The 16,420-nt window shown below is 34.5% G+C and overlaps 2 protein-coding genes across 2 annotated transcripts in view; both read right to left on the bottom strand.

Moving 5' to 3' along the window:
- Positions 1-7,417, bottom strand: part of LOC140142756 (glycine receptor subunit alpha-2-like) — a 38,066-nt gene extending 30,649 nt beyond the window's left edge. The window contains exon 1 of the mRNA XM_072164747.1: positions 7,167-7,417. Within this exon, the coding sequence (XP_072020848.1) occupies positions 7,167-7,261 (95 nt within the window). The 5' untranslated portion in view covers positions 7,262-7,417. The remainder of the gene's footprint in view (positions 1-7,166) is intronic.
- A 336-nt stretch (positions 7,418-7,753) lies between these two features.
- Positions 7,754-16,420, bottom strand: part of LOC140142755 (glycine receptor subunit alpha-2-like) — a 41,789-nt gene continuing 33,122 nt past the window's right edge. Inside the window, exons 7-10 of the mRNA XM_072164746.1 lie at positions 13,470-13,699; positions 11,961-12,062; positions 10,356-10,412; positions 7,754-9,731 (exon numbers count right to left, since the gene is read on the bottom strand). Of these exons, the coding sequence (XP_072020847.1) occupies positions 9,507-9,731; positions 10,356-10,412; positions 11,961-12,062; positions 13,470-13,699 (614 nt within the window). The 3' untranslated portion in view covers positions 7,754-9,506. The remainder of the gene's footprint in view (positions 9,732-10,355; positions 10,413-11,960; positions 12,063-13,469; positions 13,700-16,420) is intronic.

Here is a 16,420-nt window from a genome sequence, read left to right as displayed (position 1 = left end):
AAATTGCAGGCTATCACGGGAGCAAATTTCCAAAATCCACCTCATTTACCAGAATTGGGGATTTGGGCTACCAAATCGCTGGTCAGGCAATCCTGGTTTTCAATGGAAAAGGGACCTGGGTTGACAACAATTGAAATATCGATTATTTGTGCTGGTTGCTCTCGAGGTAAAGTACTAAGTTTGACATTTTCGGAGCATGGAGGGAAAAGGGTAAAATAAAAACGGAAATTCTGACAAAACTATAATATATAGACCCACACGATGTGCTTTACAGAGGTGGGAAATATCTTTCTTTAGCAAACTATATTAGTTTGAGACGCTAAAAATGAATTTTGCAAAAAGCTCACGGGCGAACTAAAGGCCTATAAAAATCAAAATATCACACTAAAAGACACAATTTGATGCTTAATTTTAACACCATGATTTATAAAAAAAATGTTCATCCAAGCACTATGTTTTTATTTGACATTACTGAAGAAAAATTTTGCTTTATATTTGACCGAGAAAATAAATTTCATAGCAAAAAGGTGTATCTCGGAATTGTGCTGATTTTAACATGTATCGATCGACTTTTAGCGCGACTAAGCAGAACAAAAGAACGGTTGTCCTGCGTTTAGACTGTATGGTGTTGAACGAATATCCTACGTCTCCAAGGCCCTTAATCTCTATTTTTATCCATACGTCAGAAAATAATGGCGAAATGTGTTTAATTATTGATTGAAAGTACTTTATGATCTCTATCCATATTATATTATAATTTCGTATTATATTAATTCAACCCCTGGAAGCACTTATATAGAGGAATGACTTCTTGATATGGAGTTAATTAAATTTATAATGTTGATAATATATGCGAGGATCGGCAAAGAGTCATTTATATATCACATTCTATTGCGCTTGCATCATTTATTTCCGATCCTTAAAAAAGACATAATCAAAGCGTATGTAATCATGACTAGGTGAGATTACCCTTGTACATGTACCAGCTGTGAAATCATGTATTCCAGTAGTTTTAACACTCGACAGCTAATCGTGGGGTCCGGGACTCAAATCGCACCGAGTCCTGATTTTTTTTCCGAGCTTCTTAAAGTAAATTGAAATGATAACCTTAAACCTTACCTCCCGTCAATACCGTTTGAATGTTACCTTGAAACGATTTCTAGTCCCCATACATGATGCAGTCATGTCTACAGTAGAATTCGCCACGACCTTTGCAGGACTTAAACCCCATTAAAAGCTATTAAACCAAGATAACACTCATTGAAAACAGCTCAACTGATTAAATCATATCTTCTCTGGTTAAATACACACAACATATGTTTCTGCTTTACATATACAATGGAGCAATGAGCTGGTATTATAGTTTCAGTTGGGTGAACGATTATAAAGCGAACGCTAGAGAACACTTCTGTGTGGCTTTTGTTTACGAAATGAGACAATACTCTGCTTATTGTTAACCAGCGTTCTTGAAAATGAGAAGCATGGTGGTTTGCAGACTTAACACGGTTTGGAAATAATTTCTTCATATTTTTTTGTGTTATCTGTCGTTTACATATCCTTCCTAAAACACCAAAGTACGAATATTTCCAAACATCTAAATTAGCTAAAAATTTAGGACATGTTACAAAACTACATTTTCTAGAATTTTAGAAGAGTACTTTTAATATTGGCCGGTTATTTTTCACACAGCGACGTTAACTAGGCAATGTACTATTACCTATAACATACACTAAAACACCAAAGTACGAATATTTCCAAACATCTAAATTAGCTAAAAATTTAGGACATGTTACAAAACTATTTTTCTAGAATTTTAAAAGAGTACTTTTAATATTGGCCGGTTATTTTTCACACAGCGACGTTAACTAGGCAATTACCCATACTTCTAACATACGCTATTTGTAGAGGTTACGCGTCAATGTAAGAGCACTGTGTATTGTGTATAGGAAAACGGACAGTAACTGCAGTATAAAACAAAAGTAACTCAAACTCAGGTAAAATTTCAACCTTATTCATTACATTTCTACACGGATACTGATTTATAAGACCGAGCGCACGCATGAATGCACCACAGTTGAACTTTGGAAAAAATTAACTTGACTCTCTGGTTTTTCTCATAATCAATATAATGGAAATCGAATATTATGTTGGCAGGCCTTATTTCCATAGTATAAAATGGTTTCCGCTTTGATATCATGGCACAAAAAACGTTTTTTGTGTCAGTAATTACAACGGTTGAATTTAGTTAAGTTTGTGGTGTCAGTTACATAAGAATGTTTGAAATACTTAATAAACAGAAAAACACGTCCTTTGATTGATTGCAACCCATCGTCATTGCATTTACATGGCAGGTTTATTGATGGATATTGAGATCAGATTATCTGTTACCACTTTCGAGGGCTAGTTGCGCTGATGGCGCGATGTTTTGAATTCCTCATCTTTGAATTCCTTCACAATACAAAACAATCGTCAAAAGATTCCGATATTTTTCATAAGTTAGGTCAAATTGTGCTAAATTTCTATAATTTTTCAAGTTAATGTCTATAGCGTTGGAAATCATTTACATAAGATTTTGAAATATCTTTTTAATTTGGGGTTCGTATGAAAGTATTATGCGTGGTTGCTCAGCTTGTAAACCAGCAACTCACATATAGGCCAACATGGTCCCTGGTAAAACCATAACATTTGACCCATAATTTCATCGGATTCTGAGGTTATACATGTCTAAAAATAAATTATTTTCCTATTTGGTTTGCCGAGAGGAGTAATCTAAGGCAAATTTCGATTGAATTGGTGCATTTTGAAAATTTGGCTTCCGTGGATGAGATATTTAACATTTGACTTTATTTACGACGTACTCTATAACTCCTTAAAGGCATTATGTACGATCTTATTATGAAATTGGCATATTTGTAATGTTTATACATGTCTAGGCGGCGAGTGGCATGATGGTCGGAGAGAGCTGGCAAAACTGCTCGGCATTTTCTTTATACTCAATTAGTGTTATGGGGTTCATTATCGAACCCCAACGGTTTTAGCTTGCATTTATGTTATTTATTAACATATGCCTATTTGTTTGTGATATTTCGCTCTGGTAGTTCTGACCTTGGGCGGAAAGGCTTCATAAAGCTAGGGTAAGTAAAGATAAGCTAAAACCTTATACAAATTATGATCTTAAAAAGCAGGTTTAAAATTGTGTTATCTTTATATTTTATCAACGATTGTCCCCTTTGCTTATTGCTAAATACATGTATTAACATGCAAGGCATGCCCTACTATGTTATTAATGTAATACAGGCACAGCAGAGGAACTGCTTGTGTCAACGATGTCGCATGGTGTAACATGTCTAATAGTCAGGTTTTCAAGTAGAGCAAACAGACATTTCCGTAATTGCTGAATGATGAATATTGTCATTATTAAGATATAATCCAACTTTTTGTCCCTATATAATGTAGAGAAGTAAGGTGAAGATTGTGAAACATTTCTTCAATTGATGTTCAATTAGTTGATATATGTAAAGCAGTGTGATCTAATAATTGAGACTTAATAGAGATGAAATGGTGAAATGATTTTGATACATCTACAATAGCAACAATAGCAACTAAAGCCTAATGCATTTTAATATCGTATAATTGGAAACAGAATCATAGTTTCAATTTCACTCTTAACATTTTGTTCTCAATTTCACAAACTGCCCTGGTTTTTTTCTAAAGCCTGGCCCTGCAATTTGTTTTTATTCAAATACACTTATATTTGGTAGCTATGATTTTGCGAGATAGAATCATCGTTCATAATGCTGTCTGCACTCCATTGTACACTTACAATTTTAACGCTGAATATGTTTCTACCAGCCCTCCCCCCTCCCTTCCCACCCGCCATGCAATGATTTGAATTCAAAACATGTTTGTTCTTTTCTTATTTTGGTACATTTATATTGAAATAAGGCCTTGTCATATTATGTTATATACACGTCAAAAACTGCAGTAGATATTCAAATTAATGGAACATAACACAAGAAATGCAGGTAGATACTCATACACATAATACCAAATACGAATATTATGTATCTCAAAAACAATTTTCAGCAAAGTAGCTGAAGTAATGTTTTTTAGTATTTCTGACTTTCTTTAATGGCTAATAAAACAACTATCTGAATTTGGTAAGTTGTCATTAACTCTTTAATTTGATTTATCCTAGTTACAATAATGTTAATTTCACCAGAGGGAAAACTTTTCTTTTCTGTAAATAAAAATGGCATATATTTTGAAATGTACACAGAAATATTCATGGTCGTTTCACTACACGTTTGTTTTGGTTATTAAAATTAATGATAGAATCAATACTATTATTCTTGGTTTCTTTTTCTGTTACAGAACGGAGGTCACATTTTTAAAATAAGCTTAAGTCGCAAATGTTTACAACTGAAATACCCTGAAGATATCTATAAACCATGTACCTAGAACACTGCTTCCAAAGGTCGGACATTGCAATTAATTTAGTTGGGGAAAGAAACTTAAGTTTCCATATGCCTGAAGGAGCAGACGACAATGTTTGACGTAGGAAACATCTACATCTACATGATCTAAGGAATGTAAATATCGAAATATTTTGTGAAAGTATTTACTCCCAAAAATAAAAAAATATACAACAATAAAAGACACGCAAATGCCTGACAATCTGAAATACAACAGCTAGGAAATTTCAAATGATTTTACCACTGAGTTTTGTAATCAATAGGATGAACTCGAATATCCGCTTGTATGTCAATAACGTTTTATTATGTTGACCAAAGCTACCTAAAGGTTTAAAGGTTTTAAGATCATGTTTTTTATACTGGGCACCTAAAAAGGGTGGCTCTGTTGCATTCTTAGTCATCAAGACACGTTTACTTGCATGTCGTTTATTTATTTGATGTTTATTATGAGCTTGTCTAGTACTATTTTGTTCCTTAGACATTGGCCTTTCAATTTCCGAAACAAAAATTTATGATTTTCATTTGTACTAATTACTGTAACTCGTTAAGTCTAATTAGTCAGGGGTGGCTCATGTGATGGAGGATCATGTGGTGGAGGATCACAATGCTGTACAATGGTGATCCTCCGCCACATGATCTTCAATAAACATTATTGACGGATTTCTATTTTCTACTTGTTTCTGTAATTGATCTCGGCTAAATGATATCATGTTTAGCATTCATTGCCTCAGTATTCGTTAATTAGACAATTAAAATTTACTAATTACTACACTAATAAAGTTCATTGACCTCTATGCATTTGAATAGGGATTTAATGTAGGGAACATTCAAAAGGGTGCTACGGGCAAACAAAACATGATAAAAGGCTCAAATGTCTTAAGCAGACCTTGGTTGTGATCCTCTTTACTTAAGTAAACTAAAAACTAGTCAAACATAGAAGGTTTGCGACAAATCTGAAAGAGCGCCCTCACACTCAATTTTGGTCCAAAAAGTCAATTTTTACAAAACAATAAGGTGTGTTTTGAAGAAATTTATATAAATATAGATAGATTTTTGACAACCCTGTATCTACATTTTGAATTACTTGACCGCCATAAGTTCCATATGACTGGGTGGGCAATTAAGTTATCTATTTTAAACATTTGTCAAATTTTTACATTATCGATGTACGTCGGGGGTGACACCCCTAACTGAATTAATATTTTCATCCTTATTTTGCTTGTTACACCCTGTATATTTTATGGGCCACCCTGTATAATGACTCCCATTGTTTCGTTTCTGAAATCATCCGAGTATATGCTCTCAGAATATATACTTTAATTGGGTTCTAATGTAAACTTTTGAAGTTATAGTACCAAACCTGTAAAAACATGTGATTCGCTTGAAAAATACACATGCAACGCAATTGGTGCCCAACATAAAAAACATGACCTTAAGCAAAGGGTGTACCTCATCTTCAGTTAACTCTAATTATATTTGAGAGGTTGTAATCCCCTTTAGGGCAAAGTTGATTGACTATACTCAACTGCAATAACGAAAAATCGTTAAGATCAACAACAGCAAACGTGTAGAGGATTTCCAGATTATGAAAACAATTTGTTATCGATCATACCCATCAACAAACCGCTGCATTAAATTTACGTAAAATTAAATATCCAATGTAAGGTATACTGATCCGCCACAACTTGGACATTTTCGATCTGCAAATGGATATATGCCCGTTTATAATAATCGTAAAAGATGTGAGCCACGTCGTATAAAAAGAGCGTCCATATTGCGCTTACTGTGTGTTGGATTTGAGTTTCTCGTCCCGAGTTCTGCATTATCATCCAAACCATCCATGCAATTCTTCCACTCCAGGGAGTCTCAACTTTTGGAATCGGATGGGAATGTGCGGCTATAGCACTCCATAAAATTGCCTCTTTTATTATAAAAAGTGTCAATTTGTTGGCCAAAATGATAAACTGACTTGAAACGTGGTGCATTTTTGTGCCCTCGTTCCCCGGTTACACAGATAAAACGGTCTCTTTTTTTTCTGAAAGCACTGTTCCTAATTTCGGTTCTATCTTCATGTAAGCATTATAACAAATTCTAAGGTTCGGTTTTAGGGTTTAGTGTTATAATTTAAGGTTTGATTTAGAGTTATTGTTATTCTAAGAGTAAGGGTTAGGGTTATTGATATAAAATTTTCGTCACATAAAGGTGAGACCCTAATTTCCAAGTGAGTACTGCTGATGGCGTTTAGTGAATTAGTGTACCATCTGTACCAACGTATAAAGGAAAAATCTCCACAGAAGTATCCAATTATGTATTAATGCATTGTTTATATAATTCGGTGTAACAATACTAATCTGGCAATTGTGTCATTTAAAATGAAAAAGTAGTAGTTGTTACAAACTAATGATGAAAACATAAATAAATCCATTGAGCTTTTTGGAGTAAGAATTTGACGATAATGTAGACAAAGGCATCAGAACCAGAAGTAAAAAAAACCTTAATCGTCGTACGCTATAATTTGAGCCTTTCATCAAGAAACATAAAACATGATTTATAAACGTTATTACTACAGGTAGCAAAATCAATACTTAAAATGCCTGTATGCCTCGATACAATTGGCAATTAAAACGATACCTGGTTAACAATAAGGATTAATTCAATGGTTATACTAAACTATAATCACTGCGTACATACCTTGATATATAAGAAAAAAACATCATCAGAATAACACTGTGATTAACGCAACCAACAAATATCCACAGCAGTATCTTGGCACAAATTCCCGCCATTGTTTCCCAATCAGCCGATTAGCAGAGATGCATGTGTCCTTATTGCGAGACTTTTGACAGAAAATCATTTGAATGTTTGGAGCTTTGAGTACAACAATTCGATTATCTGTCTGTTGAAGACCTTATTAGGGTCGACGTATAGAGCATGTAACTCATCATTTGTATGTGTGCTCAATGATGAACGCTTTAAAAGTAAACAACAGGGGGCGCTCAACACGAAATTACTGTTCTCTGCATGGTAATAGAGTGATATATTTTGGTGATGATGTTGAGGTTAATGTTGTTATTGTTATTGCTGTTGTTACTGTGTATGTTGATTTTGTTCTTGTTCAGTTTTCATACCTTTGTATGTTTGAATGCTATTGTTGCAATTAACTTTATCGTTTCCATACATTTACAAAGAACCACACATATGTTTTGTACAAATAAAGACAAGAAGTTGCTTTTGTTTAGAAGCTGTATGCTTTATTTTCATATTAATAACGATATAAAATGTCCTCTGTTCAATAAATTTAATCCTCGATTTTACTTGAGGTAGTTTATGGTGTCGTCTATCAAACATTGAAGTGATGATAATATATGTACGCACATACGAGGTTTCTTAAATACATGTATATTTAAAAGAGACTTTATGCAACAATATTTCCCAGCAACCGTCATGTCTGCTTTCAATACCATATGTAAAACAATGATTACTGTTGCACACTAGAGCAGAACACACATATATTGTTCACTGGTCAAACTTGGTGCTGAGTACTGTATAACAGTAAAACGTTGGTTGATCGTAGCATTTTGCCCCTTTCAGAAAGACGTCTCAACCTTTGCAATCAATTTGCAACATAGTGTGCTCAATCTAGGATATGCCAGTGCTGGTTCTCCAAAGCAGCAGTACTGGTGGAATGAGCTTTTAAATATCTGCACATTTAAGTTTTCGAACTATCCAACTTTTGTACCAAACTAACATATGATGTTACATGTAATAATGTGAATGCGAAAAATTATAAGTAGGGATACTAAATTTTTTCATCTTTTATTACATTTGACAGCATGAACATCATTAATTTAGGAAATCATCTATATGAATTATGATCCGGGTTATGATCATCATCATCATCATCATCATCATCAGCCGTATTCAGCCCACTGCAGGGCGAAAGCCTCCCCAAGTTGGCACCAAAGTTTCCTGTCATTTGCTTTTGCCATCCACCTGATCCCTATGAAACTGGATATCTCATCCCTCCATCTACCTTTCTGTCTGCCTTGGTGTCTTAAGCCCAGCCAAGGCCTCCATTCTGTGACATTCTTTGTCCATCTATTATCTGTTGATCTTGCAAGATGGCCAGCCCAATGCCACTTCTTCATCTTTATTGTGTGGATTATGTCTGTAACTTCTGTTTGGCTCCTGATCCATGCCACTGTTTTCCTATCCCTTTTGGTGAAGCCCAGCATGCATCTTTCCATGCTATGCTGTGCAGTTTTCAATTTCTGCTCCATCCTCTTAGTAAGTGACCATGTTTGAGCTCCGTAGGTCATGATCAATGTGCTCCAAATCATGATCAATGTGATCCAAATAAATGAGTTCTCGATATTAGCAACACAAATTGTACCATTCTAAATTATTTCAAAAGTTTTTAAACGTTTAAAGTTTTTTAAAAAAAGCAGACGATATAATGGTTAATGACATGCATTTTTGTCTGGTGTATTGCACAAAGTTGCCAAAAGACCTGTCGAACTAATCAGCATTTCCTCACATAACTTGCACATGTAATGTATTATGTGGTGTCATAGCAAAATAAGTTATTCTAAAACCGGTGTGTCACAAAGTACCCAACTGTAAATATGTAATTTTTCAATTTGTACTAACAGTCTATTTTGAACGGGATGTCAGCCTTTTAGTTTCGTCAGTCTCGTACATTACGTGTCGCGTGTCCTGCCATCTGAAAAACCAAATAAAATGTTACTTATCACGAATCTTTTTTTTTTTTTTGCGATGTCCCACAGTCCAGGGCTCACACTCAGTTATATAATAACAGCATTATCATGATTTCAAAGATCCATACTTGATTTCTGCAATTCAATTTCCCGCTAAAGCAATTGCGGTGTCACCAATAGAGGGCCAAATACAGACAATGTTCGTTGGATTTCGTGTCCGGGCTTCATGTACGACCGTATAGGAGTTGTCTAGTCCGAAAGTATTCTTCAAAGCGTACAAGAAAAGAGTAGAAGCGTACATGTTGTTCATTCATCATAAAATTGCATATATAGGCCAGTACACTATATTAAAAGCAACGAAAGCCAATGGAAATATAACCCTTGATAATCTATCTAAAGAGTCTGCACTCCACTCGACATTAGGATTATCTGACGATAGCTCTCGTATCGGTGGCCGTGTCACGTCGTTACTTTTAATCCAGAACACGGTTTGTAAATCCGCAAAAGTGACTGGTTTGTTCATCACACGACCGTCCTCCTAAAGAGAAGTAAAAAGAAAGTTGAATACAGCCATTACTAAAGTTTGTTCGGTTTATATAAGGTGGAAATTATTCGGCTTTTGTTACTGCGCGCATCTATAAAGTTCCAACTCACGCTCGCGTAAATTCACTTAAGCACAATTATCAATAATATTATCATCATATCCTATGTTTCCAAAAATGCTGATATATGCATCTGATCTTTATATAAGGTGGAAATTATTCGGCTTTTGTTACTGCGCGCATCTATAAAGTTCCAACTCACGCTCGCGTAAATTCACTTAAGCACAATTATCAATAATATTATCATCATATCCTATGTTTTCAAAAATGCTGATATATGCATCTGATCCTTTAATTCTTTTGAGGAGTGTATATCGAGCTAAGTGAGCGGTTTTAAGTTAAAGAGGTCGTGTAAAATTAATTATCTCCAGGAGACGCGACACGTTCAAGTAGACGTGAACTCGTGTTGGAAATTTGGTACCATGCAAGCGTGTCGATTGGTTACATCGGTATCACGTGATATTTCGAATTTTGAATTACAAACCTGATGAATCTATTCAGTTAAAAAATAAATATATATAAAAATTAGTACATTTATTAAATTAAGTCAAAGCGCTTACCTTTTGTTTACTTTTCACTGACAAGTTTCTAGTTGATTTTGATGCAGCTTCCTTTATCTGGAAATTTGAAATAGATGATCATTGAATGATTCAAAATGGGCAGATAAAATGCAGATCATCAATTATTTGAGTATACATTCAGAATTGATATTTCATCAAACTGGTGGATAAAAGAGCTTTAAATGTCGACGAGGATTTATTTTGTGTTAACACTGCAAAGCTATTTTGAATCGCTAGAAAGCATGACTCGAATTTTGTCTGCAGCTTAGGGAACAAGTGAGGTAATGAAATATCAAGCACAATTATCAATAATAATTATTATCATCATTTATCCTGTTTTCAAAAATGCTGTTATATTCATCTGATCCTTTAATTTATTTGAGGAGTGTATATATAAAATGTCAACTAATAATAGAGTCAATAGTATATTTTTCGCAGGTAATATGACGAAAATAAGTAACTATTTTTTTTTTCAAGGACATAACCAATTAATATAATAAAACTTAAATTGAATGTATGAATTCGTTTAATAAAAACTTTATGAAAGATCGAAATCAAATGTGGTGATTGTATTCAAGATGTCAATCAAGCTAAATTAGACTTTTCTTACAATGTCCAATTGATGCCATGTGTCCTTCTTTTGCTGTATTTTCTCTAGGTTTATAAGTATTATCTACGTGCCGCCTTTAACATTATGCAACCACACACAACCTTTCACAAACTATTTGCAATTACTCCTCAAGCTCCTATTCAGGGTGAAATGCCGCATGTTTTGATTTAGCAGTTTTAGGTGTTGGCTGGAGAGAGGCACATGTTTGTACACATTTTAAAGTGAGGTTGTTTTCACAGTTATAATAGTACGGTCCTTTAATTTGTTGCAATTATAAGCCTGTTTAATATTTTTGTCCACATCATTAAAACCAGCAGGGAAATAGAACTCCTGTTTTTCTCAACAGCTTGAAAGCGACACTCTAAATAACAGACAGGTTCTCAGGTTGCCAGTGGTGATAACGTGGCCATCTAAACTATCGCTTATAACTAAGACCTGTGCATAGAATTTTGAATAACGTTATTAAAGTAATAATGTGTATCTATTTTGGGAGGTAATTAGGTTTTGAACGGGATTTATATTACAAAAAATAATAAATTAAAGGACAGCTAAAAGTAAGCACTTCGGAATTCCTTTTAGGTTTCCAATGCAGGTCTATTAACAAATTGTACATACACATACACAGTAAGCGTAATAAATGATAGGGTATTCACTTCCACATTTCAATATGTACGGTCTTTCCCTTCTCTCCTTAATAGCGGGATATACGCAGTGGGTAACAAAGACCTCGCAGTCAGTTGCAATCAGCAGAGGCCGATCCAGAAAGGAAAAGAGAAACAGGAGAGAGTCCGGTGGAAATGGGCGATGGCAAACATTCCCCCATAATGGCCACAACGATGTTTTTGAGTACCCCCTTCAAAAACCTTGACCAGCGCCTGACGATAGGGTAACGTCTAATTGTCTGTATACCCTGCTGCAGGCATCATGGGAGAATAGTGCCTAAACATAATCGAAGAACAATGAATAGCTCATTCTTGTACGTAATTAATACTCACTATAGCAACCTGTTGAAGAACGATAAGATAATTTGCTATTGCGTACTCCAATAACGCCAGAAACACAAAGATCAAGCAAGCTACCAACCATACATCTATTGCCTGTAATGTAATGTGACACCAATTACCGTTTATTAGGTAAACTTAATATAGCACCAACTGTTGCGCAAAAAGCAACATTATCAATACAAACGCCTACCAAAATGTATTTACCCCCTTTATTACGAGATAAAATTCAAAATCTATGCATCCAATTTAAAAACCGAAATAGCAAAAACAAACCCAGGTTGATTCTGCAAATTTTGTTACCGCATTTGTCTGGATAGCTCAAAGTTTGTAGCCATGGTGACTCCTTGAAGGGAAAAGATGCCTTTTCGAAAGTTGCACTATAAAGCTACTCATGGCAAGTCAGTGTACCATTACATTCTCTACATGACTGTCAAGGATGACCCGCGGTGACTAGTGACGACCAGACACTCGAGCCCGGGCACTCGAGCAACAAAACCAACATTTTCAATGGGTTTAGGTGCAACTTTTGAATAGGGATGTTTTTCATTCAAATGATCACCATGGCAACAAATTTTGAGCTATTAAGACAATTGAGGTATCAAAAGTTGCAAAACAAAACTGCAAACTTCCCTTTTGCTATTTCAGTTTTAAATTGTGATGCTTAGATTTTGAGTTATTATCTCATTATAAAGGGGGTAATTACTTTTTGGTAGATGTTTATTATTTTATTATGTAGGTGAATTGACATATATTTCATTTCTGGAAGCAATTTACAGCAGACAGATTGTATTTGAATAGTTAGACTAATGATTAATAATCGTAAAACTGTTAATTTTGGAACACATTTTCTGCTAAATAAGTTCCTTTGCATGCTAGAGGCAACATAATTATGCGAAAATAATCTTTTTCTGCAAGCAATTTACAGCAGAAAAATTAATAATTTGATAATTGCAAAACTTGAAGTAAACAATTTCCCTTGCATGGCAGATTTAGCTAACTTAGTTATGCCAAAATAATCTTCCATCTTCTACCATAAAGAAATTACATATAAAACCGTCAATTATCTTTATTTTTTAAATTTATGTATACAGAATTGGGTGGGGAAAATGTTTTTTTTTAAATCTTACTCCCAAGCAAATAGTGCCCCATTACATCTACTCTGTTCCACCTACTTTTGACAGAACTGACTTATTTTTCAAAGACGACCTCAACAGCATAATTTTCTTCTTTAGGATACTGCACTGCTTTAGTGTAATCATTATTTTTGCTCAGAAGCTGAGCATTCGCTACTGTATTTCTTATGTATTACGTAAGCTACATCACGATGTTATTAGAGAATACACTTGAAAATACAATGTTACATGCAATAAAGGCTACTCATTCTCAGTAACGTACTTGCTAAAGTGTGCCTAAATTAAGCGGGATGTCGCAAAGAATGTTTTGAATATAGCTCCCTTGATAGCTGTACCTTTATAGTCAATATCCCATCAACCAACCTACCTTAGCATGCGTTTCAGTGGGGAGTGATTCCTGCGTAGTGGCTGTTAATGTTGTAGCTGTTAAAACCGTTGTCACCCCAAGGGTAACTCTAGCAGGGGCGGCTTGGGCGTCGATCCAGAATGAAACCCAAGCTAGGACGACTAACAGAAGACTGGGAACGTAAGCCACAAGCATATAACTCTGCATCTGACGTTGAAAATAAAACCTGACAAATGCGACGGAATAGTCCCCTTTATGCAACAAAGAAAAAAAACAAGGCGAGGATAAGATGGCAATTTAAGGTTGGTTTAAGGGAGTTTGAACTAAAGTGTATCATTTCGGTTATCGATACTTTTGATTAAATCCTAAGGTTTATATTTTATTGATTGTATAGAATATGGTGCTCACGCGGATCCACGCTTTTATGTATAATTTGATACCGCTCTTTCAGTTAAATCAAATTAGCTTCAAATCAACGGACACAATCGGTATGGATATTAATTTATATGTTTATAGGAACTGTACAGTACAGTATTTTTCATTATGTTTATTTAGGTCTAATAAATGCAAATTGATTGAAAATAGCACCTTCAAAATACTCAAATTTCAAAACATCTGATGTAAGCAATGAAATATGTTGATTATGTGTTGCACATGTATATACAACTAGCACAAAAGGTAACTGCATATTTCCAACACCGCCATTGTTTGTAAGTCTAACAAAAATCCAAAATACACATTTTGTTATGGAAGATATCGTATTTGACATCCCATTTGTGAAAATTAAGCAATACCTACTTGCACTTGATCAGATTGGCAATGGGCATCAAACAACACATAAAGCGTGCGCCTATACATGCATGCAAACATTTTACATGCTGTGATATCCCATTTGACATGCATTAACATAAATGCGTTATCAATTATGCTATCATCATTTTTTGCATATTAATACAGAAATCGTTCATTCTATAACATAATGAGTTTTCTACCTCGTTAACCAGCTTGGAACAATGTGATTCTTTGACGTGTGTAGTTATCCTATCATGGTTATCTACATCTTGTGATAAGATAAGATGATGATCTTAAGTAACTACGTCCTGGTTTCCTAAATTGTCCCGGATGTACTAAAGTGGATTGCACTTAAATTCAAGGGTTATTCTACTGCTCCACTCGTATTGGGGGAAATGCCGCACTATAGAGAATTTAACATCCTTCCAGAATAGTGCTTATTCAGGAATTATGAGAAGCAAATATAAATTTATTATAAAAATTAGTGATTACCATTGCTGCTTTACCACTTATCCTTTCAATGACCTATCTATTTGTTGGCAGATCAGAATCGGCTGCACTGTGTATAGGGCACTTCTTTAAGCTCTCATAGCTATACACGTATTAAGTGGCATTGAGAGATCAAAGAAATTGTACTAGGTATGTGGGTTAATTTTATTCCCTTCTAATGTTCCCTTGAATATCAGTTTGTAAAACATTTATCCTAGTCTTATTTATTTTGCTGTATTTTATTTTTTTGGACATTGAACGTTAGGTCGTTTCAATACTAAACTAAACTTGAATCGCAGACTTATATTGCATACACGAATTGCCTTGAACAATTCATGAAAGACTAACGTAATACAACAAAATTTTGTATTTTGACATTAACAAACGGTGATTTTATTGTTATGGAAAAAATACGAAGCAGGTGTGACCTTTTGCGAATATTATTTTAGTCGGGGGAGTACGCATCATTTCCTTATTGTATCTATCTAAAGATAACACTTGAATTTGATAAATAATTTGTCTGGAGTTGGAATAGAAATTCAATACTTTTCCGAGCCAATTACGTCTCACGTACTTTTGTTTTATCTTTTGATAACCTTGTAACGTGTCTTATAACATGTAGAAAAAGGATAAATTTTATCCACGCCTGATGCTAGATGAAAATACTCATCCTCCAGTTACATATCTGTGTGTTGCTTTTTCATTCATGATGCAGTCATGTCTACAGTAGAATTCATCTCGACCTTTGCAGGACTTAACCCCATTAAAAGCTATTAAACCAAGATAACACTCATTGAAACAGCTCAACTGATTAAATCGGATCTTCTCTGGTTGTGCACAAGTGACTGTTTTCATGTGCGATATCGCAATAAAGCTGGTATTCATAGCTTCAGTTGGGTAACCGATTATAAAGGAAACGAAAGGAAACAATGTTATGTGTGGCTTTGTTCACGAAATCAGACAATGGCGTGCTTTTTGTAAACCAGCATTCTTGAAAATGAGCAACATAATGATTTTTTGACTTAACACGGTTTGGAAATAATTTCTTCATATTTTTGGTGTTATCTGTCGTTTACATGTCCTTCCTAAAACACAAAAGTACGACCCTCTCCAAACACCTAAATTAGCTACAAATTTAGGACATGTTACAAAACTATATTGTCTAGAATTTTAGAAAAGTACTTTTAATATTGGCCGGTTATTTTTCACACAGCGACGTTAACTAGGCAATGTACTATTACCTATAACATTAACTAAAACACCAAAGTACGAATATTTCCAAACATCTAAATTAGCTAAAATTTAGGACATGTTAAAAACTATATTTTCTAGAACTTTAGAAGAGTACTTTTAATATTGGCCGGTTATTTTTCACACAGCGACGTTAACTAGTCATATCCCCATACTGTTAACGTAGGGCTATTTGTAAAGGTCACGCGTCAATGGGAAAGAGCACTGTGTATTGTGTATAGGAAAACGGACAGTAACTGCAGTATGTGAAACTTAAAACATTTAGTACCCTCTTTGAATTTTGAATTAGATACCTTATATATTGAGGTAAGATTCAATAATACCAGTTCCAGTATACATCAATGATGAAAACGTGAAAGACAAGCAATTACAACATTGCCTGAAGTGGGTGACTTTATAAATTTAAAATGGTGTACTGCTTGTGTTGATTGTGTCTATGT

Source organism: Amphiura filiformis, chromosome 20 (genome assembly GCF_039555335.1).
Source record: "Amphiura filiformis chromosome 20, Afil_fr2py, whole genome shotgun sequence".
NCBI classification, from domain to species: domain Eukaryota; kingdom Metazoa; phylum Echinodermata; class Ophiuroidea; order Amphilepidida; family Amphiuridae; genus Amphiura; species Amphiura filiformis.
This window is presented reverse-complemented; position numbering and strand designations above follow the sequence as displayed.